This window comes from Hetaerina americana, unplaced genomic scaffold, assembly GCF_022747635.1.
Source record: "Hetaerina americana unplaced genomic scaffold, ioHetAmer1.1.p SCAF_1, whole genome shotgun sequence".
Taxonomy (NCBI): domain Eukaryota; kingdom Metazoa; phylum Arthropoda; class Insecta; order Odonata; family Calopterygidae; genus Hetaerina; species Hetaerina americana.
The window spans coordinates 12,777,003-12,797,215 of NW_027286069.1; the positions used below are offsets into that span (position 1 = coordinate 12,777,003).

Below are 20,213 nucleotides of genomic sequence, written 5' to 3' on the forward strand. Positions count from 1 at the left end.
TATATTCTTGGAGTTGTATAAGGAGTAGGTATTGGTGGGAGGGTTTTGAAAATAGGACATGTTTTGCATCTTTGTTTTTACAGGACATGAGAGTCGCTTTTGGACAGGGCTGGGATATAATGAGTGATATACTAGACAAAACATTCACATTTATATGCATATATCTTGTAATTGATTAGAGAAGATCTGATAAGTAGCTGAGTTTTTGAAAATAATGGAGGGACATTTCAAAAAAAAAATTGGTGGTGTAGTTGTAGTTCTTGAGCATAGGGTAGAGGTTTTTTAGGATTGATGTCAGAGACTTTATACCTGGTAAATAGATGGTACAAATTGAAAGAGGGTGAGTTTCTGCGGTGGAGGAAGGTTTGGGAGTGTATGTTTTCGTATTCTTTTGGTTAGGAGGGATTCAGGATGACCTCATTGGAGGAGAGAATGGTGTAAGTTTGAGAGGAATATTTCCAGGGAGTCAGGATGATTGCATATTCTGTGTCTTCATATAGAAAAGGAATTAGGAATGAAGCGTTTGGTGTGATATGGGTGGCAACTGTTATAGTGCTAGTATTGTTGATTGCTAGTTGATTTTATATGCATATAAATGTGCAATGTTTTGTCTATTAATAATGTTTATATCTTGGAAGGTGATTTGGGTGTAGGAAACGTTAGACATAAAGGAAACAGAGGATGAAGCATTGAGGTCGGAAATGAGGATTTTCAGGGATTCAGTACCATGTGGCCAGAGAAGGAAAATATCATCAAAAGAAAGCAATAAAAATGTATCATTTCTCATACAAACGGAAATTCGGATTGAAGATTTTGGTTTAGTGCTTACTTATTAAACATGTCCCTACTGACGAGTCCAGAACAATCCGAGCTTTAATGGTCTCCCATTGTTGCCTCAATTACGACTGGTTTAGTAAAATATGATTTAAAACTATTCCGCGAAAAAAGAAAAGTTCTACCAACTTGTACAAAATGTCCATCTATGATCAAATGATATATGGCCATGACGCGAGATTCCATACTATGAACACAGAGAAATTCTAATTCAGGTAATGTTTTTGCATGTTTTTTTCGCTTCCCATACTTTCGCATGATATTTCATTTCTTGCAAAATGCATGCATTTTCTCACTTTTTATAAACATTTCACAATAAAATAACTTTCGTTTATCCCGCCCCTTAATTCGTTTTCATACTAAACCATTCAATAGATAAAAAAATGGCGTCACTTTTCCGAGTCTTCGTTTACGTTTATATTCCTACTAATTATGCAGTTTTATCTAATGTCAGTGAGATCTGGTGGCGCAATCCTTCCAAAGATTTCCGACCGACTGCCGAATCCGGCATCGTCCCACCTATACTATCGTATATATCAACCCGGTCGCTGACGAATCGTAGGCCAAGCTGGCATGATTAATTTTTACTAATAATAATTATAGCGAGCCTTAGAAATGGAACTTTTTGCATCTGTCAAACAGTAAGTATAAATTGAGACACCTGGCAGGAATCCTTTCCGCCCTCCTCCTCTCCGGCGCAGAACATGCGATCAGTAGCAGTATAAGCTAGGTCGCAGGCATCTTGGTTGTAAACAGGTATGGTGATTTTTTGAAGAATTTTAGCTTTCAGACCTCCATCCTGAGGAAGATTAAGAACTGTTTCAGTTAAGGCAATGATGGTATAAGTGATTTATGTAACCATTTATAGCATTAATAATTTTGAATAAGTGCAGAATTAAAATTACTAATAACACTTGCAAAAATTAAATATGACTATGAAGCATTTCCAATAAATAAATAAATAAATATATATATATATATATATATATATATATGGGTCGCGGTGGTCCAGTAGGTAGAGCGTTGGACTGCTGACCGGAGGGTCCCGGGTTCGATTCCCGGGCAAGACACTCTGGGCACCTGCAGCTCCACCCAAGCTATGTGATTTTTCGGGTACCAGATCTTCCTGGGAAACCATAACCGGCACAGGTAAAGGAACTGGCCCCCCTACCCTGATGTGTGAATTTTCACACACCGTATAGGGCTTGGTGTGTACTGAGTGATCTCTGCCATCACCTACTAAACCGACCTTCGCTATATATATATATATATATATATATATATATATATATATAGCGTTGGACTGCTGACTGGAGGGTCCCGGGTTCGATTCCCGGGCAAGGCACTCTGGGCACCTATATATATATATATATATATATATAGCCAAAAAGAACGCTCTTCAATGACGACACAAATGTGCATACAAAAACTTAGATCAAAATATTTATACATGGAAACCCAGAGATAGGACACTCACATATGTTGTTGATGTTTCGACGGCACCGTCGTCATCAACAGAATCTATATATACAGGGTCGCACCTTAAAGTGGTAGGACTGATTTTCTCTGGCGCGAACGGAGCAGTGGAGGGGAGTCTGCCTGGCAGGGTAAGGTGGAGGGGGCTCTTAGCAACAGACCGACACCAACCTCAGTCGCCTGCGGGCTGTCGTTGAGTGAGGACACCGTTTCGTTTTTAGTGAAGCAAGTTTTTTGTCCGCGTCGAAAAACAAAATGAATCTGAATTTAGAGCAACGTTATTCCGTGAAGTGTTGTGCGAAACTCGGGAAGACTGCAACAGAAACCCTCGATATGATCAAGCAGGCTTATGAGGACACTGCCTTAAGCCGATCCACAGTATTTGAGTGGCACGAGTTGTTTAAAGAGGGTAGGGAGCTCGTTGAAGACGACCATCGCTCCGGACGACCGTCGACGGCAAGAACCGACACGAATGTGGACAGAGTGAGAACACTGCTGCACACAGACCGACGCTTAACCAGTGAAGAAATTGCAGACCAGTTGGGTCTGTCTGCATCCAACGTCCAACGCATTATTTCACAGGATTTGGCCATGCGCAAGGTGTGCGCCGAGATGGTGCCGAAAATTCTGAGTGTCGACCAACAGGCAACGCGTGTTCCTAGCCAAATACGGCGTTGCCACGTTGCCGCACCCGCCCTATTCTCCCGATCTGGCACCACCGGATTCGTCTTCTTCCCCCTGATGAAAAGACAGCTCAAGGGACGACATTTTGACTCGATAAAGGCCGTTCAAGAGGCTTCGACGAGGGTCATCAACGGCATCCCCAAAGAAAATTTCCAGCGGACGTACGGGGAATGGGAGCAACGTTATACTAAGTGTGTAGCAGCTCAAGGAGCACACTTTGAAGATTATTAAGTCGATGTAAGTATATCGTCAATAAAATTCTTGTAAAAAAATCAGTCCTACCACTTTTGGGTGCGACCCTGTATATCTTGAGTAATAGTTTCCTCTGGACATCACGTTCATGACCTTGGAAATAATAATCATGTACTCCCAAGTGGGGGCACTCAATTACTGCAATCACTCATTATAGTGTCAAGTTTAAGTATTTGCTTCAACTTTGTCCGTCATTCGTTTTCATATTTTTCATAGAGGACACTTCTGAAAATCTTTTGTTTTGATTTCAATTCCATTGTGCAAATTGGCATCTTCTGTTTACTCTGATCCCTGGGTTAAAGTCTGAGACGTACCGAAGTGTATCCCCATCCGCTCACTTTGACCAATACTCCAGCTTCGAGTTCTTCTCCTTCCTCGGGAAGAGAAACTGGAGAGACGGTCTTGCTGAGAACGAAAGGTCTTGAAACCTATCAAATTAAACGACATATAATAAAACTGATTAAACATGTGATTTATAAAAGAAAGAATGATAGATTTTTCAATGAATGACAGGTACAGTTTTCAATAAGTCTTAAACTTTTAAAAGCAGTGCAAGAACATAAAAAATACATTGATTGTTTCCAAGGAATCCACGCAAAATTTCCTCGGCCAACACCTGAATAGAATCAAAATGGATGAACACACCCCATTTATCTATTCTAAATGATTTGAATAATGCCATTGTCGTACCTGTTCCCTGGATCAATGAACAGATGCTCTTTATTTGACTTCAAACTGTTAACCTTTGTATTTTTCCATTTAGCCTTTCCCATAGCAAATTTTTCCTGTATTACTGTTGTAAGCAATACCTAATTATTTCGCTTTTTGTGCAGCCTACGTGAGGACACCTAGGTAACTAGAGATCATCCACTAAGTTTTGATTATTTCATCCCCATCAACCAAATCACGAATTTTCCTTTAGCGAGCACTACGATCAGTTTGATAATTTTTTTTACTATTTCAGACGATGATATACCATATTTTTTGTCGCAACTTAAATCATAATCACTACTATTAATTTTAATTTAAATCAAGAACTTTTATGCATGCGGTAAAGCACTTGTAATTAATGCTGTCTTTGTTGATAGTATCAAGCAATGTGGCGATAAAACAATGACTCAGGATTCATACACAAAAAAGGAATTACAGAATTTCCAGAAGCACAGAGATACGCCAGGTCATTGTTTAGATGACCTGTTGTGAGTTCATTAATTCTTATTGTAACCAGCCATATAGCATAATTTATCCGTCGTTTATTTTATATTTAAAAACAAATTTGAGAAATCTTTTAATATATATTTGAATTCCTTAAAACCCTGAAATACCAGGTCCGTCCCAAAAATAAGTAGAATAAATCTGGGAAAAACAATTGTTGCAGATCATAGTACAAATTGTTAAAATTCATCTTTAAAACACCCTTATGTATTGACGCATCGATGCCAGTGCCTCCACCAGTAATGCTTCCTTTAAGGCATCAACAGGACCCTCGGTCAGGTACCTCGTCACGGCCTCTTTGACGTTATCCAGTGGTCCAAATGATACTCAAAGGGTTTATAATTGGGGCGTACTCAGAGACCCAATGTCTCGTCACCAGTAACCACCTACTCTTAAAAATTCGGGTCACTTTCACCGTGGTCCAAGAGGCCCAAGGCAAGATTCTCACACAAGTAGTCTTCTGACAGCACCTTGACGACCATCTTTGCACACCTTTCTCATTGCAAAATGTTGTGTAATAATGAATTTTAATGTGGATTTCTGAATATTACACTCTTTTGCTAACATCCTAACACTTGGGGGTCAAACAGAATTGAGCATGTGTCTTACTTTTTCCACATTTTCATCACACTGTGTTGTTGTTGGATGTCTAGGGCATATATCATCGTTAACATCCTCATTACACCCCCCTCCAATCATCCTGTGCAAGTAGAAAACCATCACTTGGGACATTTCTCCATCTACATGAGCATCCTTAACCATGGTAATGGTCTCCGAACTCAATTTCCAAGCATAATGCAGAGTTGTATCGCATAGCTTTGCTCCCTGGAAAGTGGCATCGTGAATTCGTGACGTGACCGTCGAGCAGGGTTACAGTCTAGCATTAATCCGCACTCAATAAATGCCCAAAGTTAACTGATGTGGGTCACGTTCCTTCCCGAAGATCTCGCATTACCTTTCCCACCGCAAATCACCTCACTCCAGCTATCTGCATTGATGGTTAAAAAAAAATCATTCTACTTACTTATGGGACAGACCCTGTAGCATCATTCTCAGCTTTTCAAAGGGCTGTAAATATATTGGTATGAAAGAGAGACAATTCAATGGCACCATCAATTGGAAATCGGTTTAAAAATGGAAAAGCAAAACACTACTGGTATGAATGGTGTAAGTAGAAGTCATTGCCTTGATGAAATAGATGGTTTATGTGTGATAACCCGGTTAATTAAGGAGCCGATTTCCTCATTTTCTTTCCCTGCAGCCCTGCTCCTACACTGCACCCCTCATCAAACACACACCAACATGATTAACAATTTGTGTTTACTTGCGTCGACCTCAAATTAAGAGTAGCTATTAATTTACATCATCTTCGATTGATTTCCACTCTTTACAGTTTCACATCTGTCCACACTATTAAGCGTCGTCATTAAAGTAATGCTTCACCGAAATATAGCCATATATATATATATATATATATATATAGCGAGTTATATGAAGTAATAATACAGGTACGAATACAGCTTTAATAGGAGCTTGGAATAAGTGAATATCATTTGTCAATGCTACTCCATTTTCTTAATTGTAAGCAATCATGGACATGAGCCAACTCCTGAGTCGATTTTCATGTTTTATTTTGCATATGCGTAATAAGGAAGAGTGATTCATGAAATTAATTCTCCATAACCTAACTGCAAAAATTCCAAAAAATACCAGATTGCTTTACCTAAATTTATTCGATAATAATTTTTATGGTTTTCGGGGCATATGGGAAAACAAACAAATATACAAGGGAAACTTACACCTTACCTTTGGTTCGGAGGTCAGAGTTAAGAAAATATTAATTAATTGACTCAATTGCTAACGACATCTAGTTTGATTCACACCAAGCTGGTTAAATGTAATACAATAGCTCTATCTTAGAAAACCATCAGAAATCAAACCCTTGTTCTAAATTCACGACTAAGTCCTTTTCCGCTCAGTATGAAAGTTTTCCAGATGAGTACCTACCTTAAGAACCGCAATGTCCCAGTCATATGTGTTTGGATCATAATTAGGATGTGTAATGGAGACTGAGATCTTGTGAATAGTTCCTTCATCTATTTTCACTGAGCCAGCAACAAGTTGCAAGTTTTTAACTTCTGACCTAAAAGTAAGTTGTGAAAATATCAGGCAATAGCTACGTGGAGAAAGGAAATTATTGCATGTAAGTTAATGTTGGTTTGTGCCATTTAACGGAATCCATTACGAATAGCGGCAATTAATAAGATAATTTTCACTCAAATTTAAATATATAACCGCATGAATTATTAATTTTAAAGCATTCGTAATTAGTATGTACTCGACACTTTACGGATGAGATATGCCTCTGGGTCATGAGTAAAGTTCTGAGTAGGTACAAATTCTCTGAATTGATTAAGCAGACATATAAAAATTGAAATAAAAACATAATAAATCCCTTCACATAAAAAATACGTGCATTAAATAAAACCTGGAACACCTACTTGACATTCTGAATAAATAATCATAAACTTTATTTTGTGGTTGTGTTAAAATGCACCACGGGAATCGAAACTCCTGAGGGCATCACCGTATCATCGCTACGAACATTTTGGACGAAGAGACCTTGATCTCATATAACCATTTTCCTTCTTAGCACACTACGAAACACCCGTTGCCGTATTCCCTAATGATGGGAACGCATGGCGTGTAGGTTGTGCTGTACGCTGCAACCTGAGGCGCAGTTCATGTATCATATCAAATCAATCGGGTGGCTGTGTGATAAACAGTTACATTTACATTATACCCTGTTAGCCACTGACTTAGTTTGTGGCCGGGAGCTCCACGGCAGACGTGAGCAGTACGCGAATAGTCACGTATTGTACATGAAAGACTAGTATTAACATAAAACGTCTGTTACATTAGACAATGAAAACTTATGAAAGTAAAATTGTGCAGAAAGGGCAATATACCCTAATGGAGTACTCATGTAAACAAAGAATAAAATACTCAGCCATTCCAAAAATAAATTACTTTAGTGCCTTGATAAAGAATAAAACCAATATAGTCAACTAATTGAGGAACATTTTTAAAAATACCCAAATTTTCGGAGGCAGAAAATAGATATTTGCATAGGTATTTTTCGCACCTACACAAATACGGAAAGAAAGAAACCACAAAGAGGAAGGGATCAGCTTAAATTTTGAAGGCAACTTTGTAGACGGCCAAATGCCAAGGTGAAAAAAGATCACCGATGAAGGTACACGCCTCCCGCGAAATAAAAGACTTATGTGAACAAATTCTAGAGACATAAACAGACTGCTTTTTGCACTGCGCACTTATTTATTTGGCGCAGATAGCGCGTCTCAAATGTCTAAGGCCATCTATCTACGTATATCTATAGGCCAATAACACGGATGCCACACAACCGAAGGTGACGCCTGAGCGGTGAAAACCGCTCTGTATTGAAAGTAATAGTAATTAATACACCACTTGTTCTGTGACGCGGTGGAATGAAATCGGGAGAAAATGTGGGAATGCCCACGGGAACTCACTTGTGGACGCAGTGGGCGGCGGTCACGGCCCATACCTCACTCACGATGGAAGCCCCACACACGTGCGTGCCGCCCGAACGGAGAGAGAGCTGGCGAAATGAACGGTGAAGTGTGTGAGTTCAGGAGATGAGCGCTCTTCAGTGACGGAAAAATTATATTACTATCATAATTTATAGTTAAAAATTGTTGATTACTATAAATTGTAAAGATAATTTTGTGTACTAAGTGTATCATTCAAATAACAATATTGAAAAGTCAACTTTTGAAAACTCATTACTGCAAATGTTGGTATGTTGGGATAACAGCACGATAAATTTAGATATTTGGTAGCAATAAAAACATTACAAATTTGTTTCTTCCGATTCAGATTCGATTTTCCGAATATAATTTTATGAAAATACGCATAAATCAACGTTGATACTTAATTGTGTAAGATCCAGTGAGATGAATAATATCCTTTCGCCTATTTCATTTATTTTGTTAATTTAGTCAACAGAATAGGGGAAGACCTATTTTTTTATGAGAACTTGGGGAAAAAGAACCATGAATCCACTTCGTCCATTCTAATTACTTGCGTTGAAGACGGAATAAAACACTTGATCAAAATATTTTAAGCGGGATTGACGTGTTTTCACTTTTTTGAAACTAGCTTTCAATCTCAATCAGTGATCAATTTTCCAGTTGAAACCATTGGTCTGATTGTCGTGACAATAGCAAAAATAGCTTGCAACTCACCGACTAAAACGGTAATCAAACTTAAGGTGGTGTGATAGGTTAACTTAGCTCCTCTCTTAACACCCTGCGTCGCGTATCAGATCACCCGCAAAATTTTAAATACTTTAATGTAGGCAAATTTGTTCGTAACCCTGGCTACTCACATATCTCGAGTTGCATGAACTTAATTAGGTTCATACGATGAAGCTATATGAAAATTGATTCGAAAATGTTTAGTCTGAACTGAATACCTGCTACTTACTCTACCGATGGCCTGCATGCTACCTTATATATATGGCAGGTAAGTTAGAAAGAGACAAATGAAAAATGAAGACAGTACAACAGCGGGGATGACTCAATGGCGGTTGGTGAGTTTTTACTTGAAAGTCACTAGCATTTTTCCGGTGCGTGGACGTATGTATTTCTGAGGGATGGGCAGCGTGAGCATCCAAACAGTTCCAATGCGATAAGTGGATCTCTATGGCGTGGTCCTTGGCAGGAGAAGTTTGCAATAGTAATTACAATCAGGGCTGCTCTTTTCTTTGATTTCTGCTGCGAATAAATGGCTGCAAACCCCACCGGTCTGTGACAATTGCCAGTTCTCAGTTCAAAAAATGCTTATTCTTAGAGCTCAATCCTTAACATTCGGCGCTACTCTTAAATGAGTATTTGAGAGAAAACTGAAAATATTACCTGCAGTGTCCTACCTTATCGAGTAACTTCAATACATACGGACTATATTACGGTATAAAGTGGTCCATGTCATATTACATGCACCCCTCTCTCGCCCCACCTGATAAGGAAACTCCCCGGGGGCGGCGTCATTTCCACCGACGATTCTGCTCCAGATTCTTAACCGTTTTCTATCTACCAGGAGACCTGGGGACACGGAAACATCGCATGTTAGTCTACTGTCATTTTTCTAGTATTAACGTCAAGGAATCGTTGTGACATGTGAGTTTTCAATGAGATTATATATGTACCTGCTCCTCGTACACCTGTTGTTTGGTAATTGTAATACATAAAATGGTTTGAGGCGTCACTTTGTGGACGCGATTCAATTCGGAAAAGAAATACTTAGCTATTCCACGTATTTTTAATTAAGCACCACCTAGGGTTCGACTTACAAACTCACTCACCTGATGATGGCTGTGTAAGTCGAAACCTAGGTCGTGTTTAATAAAATATATTTGGAATAAATAAGTATTTCTTTTCCGGAATTGTAATACAGTTAAAGATTTAGACATTATAATAAAAATTAAAGTAGGTAACCACATAACTTAATTATTTACAAATCGACTGAAACGTAATTTAATTTTAGTTTTAGTATTGTACGGATAAGTTTGGATTAAGACCACATGGGTTAGAATTTGAATATTTTAACATGAGCATTCTGAAATGAGATGCGCTGAGGTCATTTCTTCCTGTTTTCCGTGGATTTCTTATACACACAAGACTAAGAACTAGTCTAAAAAAAATCCGAAAAAAAGACCTCGATGAAGTCTTCCTTGAACTAAGTCCTGGCTTTGGGAAATTTGTGAAATGCAAATGGAACCAAATGTACTATTCGTGCCTTTAAATATCGGTGAGAGGGTAGGTAGTTCATTTCGGAGTTTGTAACGAGAAGTAATTTCCGCGGGGGGGGGGGGGTGCAGAATTGAATATTGTACAGAACAATTTAATTGAGTGACTGAGACACGGCACGAAAGAAGGTACATCATTAATTGTTTGTTTCCATAATTGATCGCATCTCTTATCACTTATCGCATCATTGACCGCAAGTCTTAAAGTAACCTACATTGAAGAAGACTAATTTGTGAACATGAAACATCTCCGAACAATGTTTACTTTCCGAATATGTCAGCTTAAAAATGTTTGCTATGAAATCAAATTTACAACAAAGAGATTTACGTATGTATTTAAGGGGATAAATCCAGTTTAAAATTCGGAATCTACTTCACCACACTTGAACGAAGTTTGTTAATACTTACTAAGGACCGTAACTGAAGGAAATGTAAAGGGGGAGATTTAGAGTAAGGCTGAGGAAGATTACGAAAAAAGGTGTAGGGAGATGCAAACACAAGGCGTAGTGAGGGAATTAAAATATTGGCAGATACAGGATATCTGGTACAGCGGCTGCAAACCAACACTGGGCTCGGGCATAATCCATGATTATGATTCATTCGTTACTCACACTTTTGACTTGAAACCTCGGAACAGGTAAGCCTGCATGTCAAGAAGCTTCAATACCACCATCGCAGATATTCACGACGACCGTCAATGAAAAACAAACTTAAAGGGTGATGGCGAATGATTTTCCCGTCAAATATACCCTTGGAATTGCACTGGTGGTAGCAAAAACATTGTACTCAGTAATTATATCTACTGCATATTGTATGAACTCGAAGAAAAAAGGGGATTGAGATGGTGCTGTGACTAACGTACTGGCTTCCCACCCTGAGGGCTCGAATCCCGGCGGCGACAGATATTTTTCAGTAATGTCCCGATCCCTACTTCAGGTGCTTTGTGGAGGGCACTTTGAGTGAGGACGCCGTCCATCGGATGGGACGTTAAGCTGCGAACTCCTCGGCGCCTTTCGTTAAGAGGAGGCTAATGCCGATGCCGGGTTTCTCTTCACCCTTCATCCTATCCAGTCCATCCCTAATGGCGCGAATAACTTCAGCTGTCGGTCGCCTCCCCTAAAACTTCTGCTTCTACCCGAAGAGCAAAGGCGAAGGGGGTTCAGCACAGCGTCTATACTGCATAAGCGAGGTAGCTGCTGAGAGTGTGGCGCGTTTACACGACCTTGGCAGCCTTTTGAAGATGTGGTGCCCCTTAAGAAGTTCTATTGAGGCATGAAATAGAAAGCGAGTTATTCACTCTGTCCACGAAAGTTTGAATGAAGGGACCTACATGAAATATAAATCTCGGGTACTAAGGTTCCAAAAATCTCTGAAACAAGACCTTCCGCCTTCTGGCGTCGTGATACATGACTGGCTAAGGAAAAATGAAGGTTTACGAGCGCGTCATCACATGAGTATTAATAGAGTAAATCAACCAGAGCAAAAGAGGAAGACCAAAAGGGGACCTCAACTATTAAATATGGGGAATGAAACTCAATGTTGATGGTGAAAGCAGGGAAGTTTGAAAAGGAATAAAATTTCCTTAGCGACATTGATTTGCGTATCTCTACCGTGGTATTAAAAGAGATTGCATTGCGGGGATCGAGATGGTGCGGGGGCTAACGTACTGGCTTCCCACCCTGAGGGCGCGGGTTCAAATCCCGGCCGTGTTGAGGTATCAGAGGTATTTTTCAGAGGTATCTCGATCCCTACTTGAGGTGCTTTGTGGAGGGCACTTTGAGTGAGTACGCCGTCCGTCGGATGGGACGTTAAACTGCGGACCCCTTGGCGCCTTTCGTAAAGAGCAGGCTAATGCCGACGCCGGGTTTCTCTCCACCCTTCATCCTTTCCTGTCCATCCCCTATGGCGCAAATGACCTTAGCTGTCGGTCGCCTCCCCTTAAAACTACTACTAGATTGCATTGCTTGAAATAAATAAACTTTGGATCAAAATAAAATTCCGATGGCCGAAATTTCGAGTTATGTTTACCACTGAAATGAATATTCTCTTCCTTTACGATTCAGTAAGCTTCGTCTTCCGGCTGAGCGTCTTCATCTGTTTGCGCACTAGTAAAACAAGAATTATTCTACCATGTAGATAGGTAACTACCCGATCACGGATGACCCGCATTGTCATAAGGGAACACCATTAACTTTTTCCTGGGAACTAAGCGTTCGTTAAATGTGAATATTCAAAAATCGGCAGGTTTTCGCCACCGAAGCGATATTATCGCTGAGGAAAACTTCCATCCCTCAACGTGTCCGCGTCCAAGATTAAATATTTAAAATTTCGGTGTAAAATTATTAAAAGTATTAATCCATGCGTACATATTCCTCCATGTGCCATAGAGATATTATTTTCATATGTTTGACAATCGTTTACTAAATGATAGCAGTGTGAATGAGTGAAGAGGCAATCTAAAATTGTTCTCTGGCATATCAAGGGTTCAATTAATTGACATTTCAGTTCCAAAGGTGCATACCATATAAAATTAATAAAAATTTTGAAAATAGTCCGTTCGTACTTACCAATGGCGAAGACGACAAGAGCTAAAATTATGACCTCCTTCGCCAAATTCATATTTTAAGATCAACTTAAAAGCATTTCTTTTGAACTCATTCACGGGCATCTATCTCATGAAGCATTTATCTGCAGATAAAATCCTGTGGTATCACTGTAACCTATTTTCCCCTCCTCTTCAAAACGCTACAATTTTACTGATAATGAATGCGTCATTCGAGTAAATTTTTATAAAATTTGTAGATATAACTTAAATAATATAATCTAATCAACTAATTTTATCTAAAATCATTTTCTAATCCATCATCGTTTCATACAGCGTCTGAGTGAAACACATTGTTTTTCGAACTCCTTTACAAAATTGCATACATGTCAGTCCATAACCTTTCTACTGCTTCCTGAAAGCCTTTCTCCCATGAGGCCTTATTAGCTAATGCCATAAAAATTTGATAATTAAGAAATATAAGATTTGAAAACATCAAATTTGAAATTATTTCCAATGACTCGCCGCGAGGTCATTTCTCGATTTTTCAAGTTCAGTCTATGCTACTCTCTATTTTTTTCACATGTTGTTCATCAATTATGGACACCTTTTTTAAAACTTGCCTCTTTATAATGAAATATTCCCTCTCTCATCTTAAGACATCCCGCATATCTCTTCGCAAATTATATCCCACCAATATTTCATATTGCCGCTTGAATACAATTGAGTCAGCTAATCTTAAGTAGATGTTTTATTTTAGCAGCAGAGCGCTGATACAATGATCTGATCCTGATACGATTCTCTCCTTTCCCTGGTTTATACTTTGAATGCCTCGCAACATGTTCATTTCCTTGCCTTAACGAAAGTTTTATCCACAAGAATTCATGCCTCGATCTATTTTCACAATATTAAAAAACGCTGTTTTCTATCACGTTTCATAAGTTCAATTTCCCAATGATAGAATCATTCTTTACACAAGAAACTTTCCACCGTTTGCAATAGAAACCTAGAGTCGGGGCTTGCATGAAGGATGGCTAGTGATTGTAAAACTAACCGAAATGCTTATACCCAATCGCCTGTAAAAAAAAGTCATTACGCCATCATAATGGAATTGAAAGAACACAAAAGTAAATTTCCAATGAAATAACTGCGAATTGAATGTATCTAGTAAGTATGGCATACTATATCTTGACAAAGAAAAACTAATAACACATTAAAAATGCCAGACGGTAATCTTCTCCATATTCAGCTTTCCACAACTTGTGTCCGACCTCTCAAGGCATCAAAAAGGAAATTAAAACAAAAATGTTTACAGCGGAAAGTCACTATTAACCTCCTTTGACTTTCGTTAGAGTTATGCACGCCAAACACATTCCTTAACTTCCGCATCTACATTCGCATTAGGGAAAATCAATTAATTATTTTCCGATTATGAAGGCGTCCTGGTTAGCGGACCACCATAGACAAGAAGAAACGGAACCCGGCAAAACGAAGTCGTCTCATGCTGTAGGAAACGCATTTGGCATATCATATGTCATATCAATGTAGCAAGCAAATCACAAAAATTAAATTACCTCACCGTGACCTATTCTTCTTTTCCCTGAACTGTTCGCGATATCACTCGCTAATAGTACACTTCGCCTTTTACACGATACTCGTACTTAGCCGGAAATCGTAGGAACATTCTAACGCTGTAAGTAACTCGCTACTAACTAGCGTAAGCGACCTGGATGTTTGTTATTCTAGCGATACACAATCCATTTCCTCAAAATCAGCCATACGAAAGACAAAAACTATTCTAGAAATAAAATATTAAATCTTTTCAGTGAACCTTGTAAGTTTTTCTGAGATGCCCGTGCCGCTCGACACCATCATGATTGAAGGTATTGAAGGGATTGAAGATATTTCCTTTTTTCTAGGCGCCAAAATAGGTTTTTCAGAGAGTAAATGATTTTTGAATGCCGAAATCTATCAGCAATGTGTACGATTCTCATTAATATGATAAAAACATTGATTTTCAAATTATTTATATTTAAATGTTAAAACCAAAATTTCTTTTTGCGTACGATATTATTACAAATAAACTTATTAGATTGAGAACTTCTGGAAACTTGATGCACGACGTGATATGTATTCAAAATTACCAGAAGAAAATTAATACCACCAAATATATTCAAAAGTAGGATATTTTGAAAACTAAAATATTCATAGTTCCAGTATTAGTCTTTGAATTATTTGTATTTTTTTGCATTTTTGGTAACCTGCAAAACACCGCTAAGGTGTGTAATGGGGGGAGAATACACTCCAGACTAATGTTGACCCGAATGTTTTTTTACCCCTACCGTGGTCGGACAAAGTTATTCTGATCCCTTATCGTTCGCGGAATAAATAACGTCTTAAATCTATCTGCTCTACTCTTCCTCTTTAATTTTATGGACACGATATCGCCTATAGTGGTGCGATGGGGGTAATAATACATTTTCAGCATCACGGCCTAAGAGGCCCCTTCTAATTTATGCAAGAGCTTCAATCTGTAATTTAACCTTCGCTCCGTGAGTGATTCCCGGGCTAGCTCCTTTAATATTTTGGATACGCTACTAAGTTTATCATAACAACGTTTTAGACATCTAGCTGCTCTACGCTGCAAGTGACTGCAATTTGATAATCAATCCAACTTCATGAGCACTAGCAGCATATTCTAAATGAGGCGCGATGCAGCAGGCGTTCGGGAGAGAATTGCTCTTTTTCCAAAAATTCATCACAACGCACTTTTTTAAATTTAATTCTAATTGGAAAGTGTCGCACCGGCGTGGTATAGCTTTTAGGTCATCTGATGAAGCTGCTGTATCCTTAGGACTACGAATATTTCTGTAAACCACTGCATTGTCAGCAAATAAACGTATCTTATTGACTATGGAGCCAATGTCGTTAACGTAAAGTAGGACTAAAAGAGGTCCGAAAACACTTCCCAGGGGAACATCCGAAGTGACTTCTGCTGCATTAGGGGCAACTCCATCCATGACTACTCTTTGTACCCGACTATTCAAAAAGTCTCCAATCCCCAGGATATTTTTATCTACGGCATGTGCTTCTAGCTTTGTGAGTAGTGTTTACTATGAGGTATTTTGTCGAAAGCTTTCTTAAAATCTAGAAAAACCATGTCAACTGGAACATTAGTCTCTCCTGAAATAAGGATATCATGAACTAAAAGCACAATTTGTGTCTCGCAGGACCTACCCTTTTCGGAAGCCGCGCTGATTTTTAATCAATAAATCCTTACTATCAACGCGATTAGTTCCTTAAATATGCGAGCGGGGATTTGATCGGGTCCGGAGGATTTATTAGGCTTAATATTTTTCAGCAAACGTTCTATTCCATTACATGAGATTTCAATTTTAGGCATTGGATTTGGTGAGTTATCAGAGACATTTATGAAGATACTTTGAAAAAGGAATTTAATTAATTGGTCTTTGCCAAACTGCTGGTTACTCTCTCACGTTTTTTTATTTTTGAGTGAATTAACGTAGACTTATTACCCTGAAGCTCTGTGGCATACGATCAAAATGCTTTCGGATTCTCTTTCAAATATTCAGCTAATCTATTCGCTTAACGCTTTCCGAAATTCCGTCTTGGCATTCACCCTAGATATTAAATTTACTTTCCACCCTAGATATATTTTATATAAAAATAGATACATAAAAATTTGATAATTTGTCGTTCTCCCTCTGATCTAATAATTTAAAATACTGATATTCCGCCATCAGCTTCTTGCCTTAATGAGTGTCCTTGCCGGCTGCAATGTCATTCTCATATCACAATTTATGATGAAAATATTTCCGCAATTCCTTCTTGGCATTCGCCCCAGATATCTTGTAATCATAAGTTATCTCATTTCTTTTGTCGCTATAGATATTATTCCTAATATTTTTCATATTGGCGTGACATATCCTTTGACGTCGCAATGATTTTCTAACATCCGCGGTGTACCATCTAGGTTCCTTGTTATATTTTATAAATATACCGGGAATGAACTTGTTGACTGCTGAGCGTGTGATCTTAAAGATGTGATTCCTCGTATCCTCAGTTTTTTGGTGATTACTATATTGCTTAAAACTTGCAAATTGACTCTGTAGCACGTATTCAAGGCCATTTTAGTTCCCCTCTTTAAACAAGTAAATTTTTCGATTAGGCTTCTTATTCCTTAACCCATTTATTTAAAGCTCAGCATTTACTGCCCTGTGGCCACGAATCCCTTTTGTAGTATCTGTAGTTAGGTTTTTTCGGGATTGTTCGTTGCCAACAAATGAAGAATATTATCGCCCCTAGTTGGTAAAGTGACAAGTTGATGCTGTTTCCTCAATTCACCTCAATAAGCTATTATACCTACACACCTTGCACAGGTAAACTGAAAGAGTATAAGGGTACCGTAAAAATTAAAAGTGATAAGCGATTCTATTTTGCGGATGTCCACCAGATTGTGGATTCGCTCGAGTTCTACAGCCCCCAGCCCTCTATCTCCTCTCCACGGCAACCAACAACTCCATCTGCTTGTCCTGCACAACTTGCACCCTGGCCTACCTTAACCCTGGTACTCGTTACAGCTCCACTCTGCCTCTAACCCAATGCCTTCCCCAAGTTCTCCCCTAGTCCTCCTATCACAATCCTCCTGCTCCGTCCCCCCTGCGGCACGCTTTCCTGAACTCCCCGCCTCCTTATGCACGTATAACGCCATCAGAAACACGGTAACGAGTAAACCTGTGTAATTTTGTAATATCTAAAACCAAGTACTAAATTAAGAAGAAGCATTATGTAGTCAGTCAGCCGAAGGGTTACAACTATTACCAAGAGCATTAAAGGCACGCAGTTTCATAGGTACTATATGATAATCAATGAAAATAAAACAAATATATGAGATTTTCGATAATTAGCAAGGCAAAGATAAACTTTAAAATTGGAGTATACTCTAGTATAGTAATAGTTTTCCTTCCTTGGAAGTGAGTAGAAACAAGATGGTTGAAGAAGCAGGGCCATAAGAAGAACTGCATACGACAAGTAGCTTGTACCAGGAGGAAGTTGTCAACAGGAATGTTGAGTATGTATGTTTGGAAAAGGTTAGCACACACTTTGGTTTTGTAAAGCGCGGAAATTTGGTCGTTGAAATAAGATGTAAAAATTACAAAATGTTTTTATGATAAACTTAGAAGCGTATCCAAAATATTAGAGTAGCTAGGCTGAGAATCTCTCACGGAGCGAAGGTGAAATTACGGATTATATCTCTTGCACACATTGGAATTATGTCTCTTCAGCAGTGATGTTGAAAATGTATTATTACCCCCATCGTATTACAGTAGGAGAGATAATCTCAATAAAACAAACGCTAAGGGATCAGAATAACATTGTCCGACTACGGTGAAAATATTCGGGTCAAAATTAATCTGGTGTATATTCAGCCCCTGGCCAAACACCCTACTGGTGGCTTGTAAGGTACTATAAAATGCCAATAAAATCCAAAGATGGATTGAAAGAGGAAAATGGTCGGAAAGGAAAACAAAGGAAGAAGTGCTAGACTTCACTTGGCATGAAAACTTCAAATTTCCCATTTCTAAAAGGAATCTTTAGACTCAGGGTTGGTGGGCCTTCATAGATTATAAAAGCAACATTTCATAAAAATATAGTGCCCATATTTAAATATTTATTTTCTATTTTCAAACGGCTGGTGTTTGCCCAGAGAAATTTTACAGAAAAATACTGCCTGATAAATGGTGCAATTTATTTTTAAATGCATTATCAGAGTGAATATTTTGAGTCAAATCTAGCGAATATAAATCTGCAGTATGCATTTCAACAAATTTCCTACAGGAAATAACATTTTCAGAAATTAATCAATTCAAGCAAAAACTATTTTTAGATAAGCTTTATGAATTGAATATTCCAAAAGTATCAATATCAATGTAATTCATACCGCTCAACTAAAGCAAAAATGTCCAATCATTTATGAATAAGTAAACTCTACAATGAAATTTGCTTATCACACTGATTCACATCGGAATGCCTTTCATTTGAAGAGCGAAAATAAAATAATTAAATGACTGAAAACTATCACGGACGCGAAGGACGCGAGTTCAAATCCTGTAATATTTATAACTTTTGTAAGACATTATTGAGTTATGTTTCTAGTTTATATTTGAAAATAGACAATGTTTCATTTCAAAAATCATATCATTTCCCTTTGGTAGGCCTCGTCAACAAATTTCACTCGAGAAAAATACTTGAGTGTCGACCTTTATATTCATTTTTTGTCATTGAAGATTGACGTTCTCACGATAAACAATTCATTTCATGATCATTGATGAATATAAAACATAGACGTATCCAAGGGTTTTGTTTTTCTCAAATCATTGACTACAAGCCAATTTTCGATTCGACAGTTGAGGTCAAATGTTCATTCACTTGGTTCTGTTTACTGAGGCGCGCGAAATTCATGCAGATGAGGTACGTAGTTCCTCGTGGCCTCTGTGGTTACTCGGAAAGATCTGGTGTCCATCAAATAGCATGGCTTGAATGGATCTGGTCGTATGCATGGGTATTTCAACCGTAGCAACCGTATTTCGACCCGGAACCCTTCTACCTTTACCCACGTCTCGTCATTACACTCTTCTCAAATTGTCGAGAAATTGTTGATAATATACAAAGAGCCACACTGATGCATCAGTTGCATTGGTCAAAGAAGGGAAGATATAAGCGTCACTACTCTTCTATTTTCTAGCGAATATCTTAATCGATATAATGTTGAGCAGATGATTATAGTAAAGACCAAATATTTACTGCCCAAAGAGACTAATGTATGAATAATACTATTCAATTCGGCAACTATCTGTCTAAAAATACTAAGATACACGTAGGTACTTGGCACTAACTACTGAAAGAGAGAGTATACATTTCATAAGTTTACATTAGAAATATTGATATAATGAAATAATAATGGGGGGATGGCAACAGAAAAAAATTAGTACCCAGGGTTGACACTTAGGATTTAGTGATAACAGTCATAACCATTCAAAAGATACGTCGCAAAAAAAACGTTGCGAAGCAAACAGAATGAATCGGACTCCTCGACTTGGCCTCATAGTCGATCGCGACCTTGTGGAGCGTTCAACTCCTCTGAAAACAAAACCAATGTACGCCACTGAAGGCGGATGTGATCCATTTATTCTCACTCGTGCCATGTCAGCGCCAATGGAGCGCATTCTAAGTGTCAAAGAGAGATCGTGAATTTGAATCGAATTTAAGCGCGATCGCCATTCAGCTTCGAAGAACTTCGACGCCCTCGGGCCATTCATTTAATTGCGACGGTTTTCACGC

General features: G+C 38.5%; 1 protein-coding gene across 1 annotated transcript; it reads right to left on the reverse strand.

Moving 5' to 3' along the window:
• Window positions 1-1,468: 1,468 nt before the first annotated feature.
• On the reverse strand, window positions 1,469-10,982 carry LOC139696692 (trypsin-3-like). The gene is made up of 4 exons (XM_071595530.1): window positions 10,921-10,982; window positions 6,469-6,604; window positions 3,561-3,674; window positions 1,469-1,633 (listed from the first exon to the last, which is right to left on the reverse strand). The coding sequence occupies exons 1-4, from the start codon at window positions 10,980-10,982 to the stop codon at window positions 1,469-1,471; spliced, it is 477 nt and encodes a 158-aa protein (XP_071451631.1).
• Window positions 10,983-20,213: the final 9,231 nt, after the last annotated feature.

What these genes read in the sequence shown, in the direction of transcription:
- LOC139696692 (XM_071595530.1), bottom strand. Translation starts at nt 10,982, where the DNA reads ATGGTGGTATTGAAGCTTCTTGACATGCAGGCTTACCTGTTCCGAGGT. An exon ending in GGGACATTGCGGTTCTTAAG is followed by an intron (nt 3,675 to 6,468) that starts GTAGGTACTCAT and finishes TTAATTTGATAG; the next exon opens with GTTTCAAGACCTTTCGTTCT. An exon ending in GCGGATGGGGATACACTTCG is followed by an intron (nt 1,634 to 3,560) that starts GTACGTCTCAGA and finishes AATCTTCCTCAG; the next exon opens with GATGGAGGTCTGAAAGCTAA.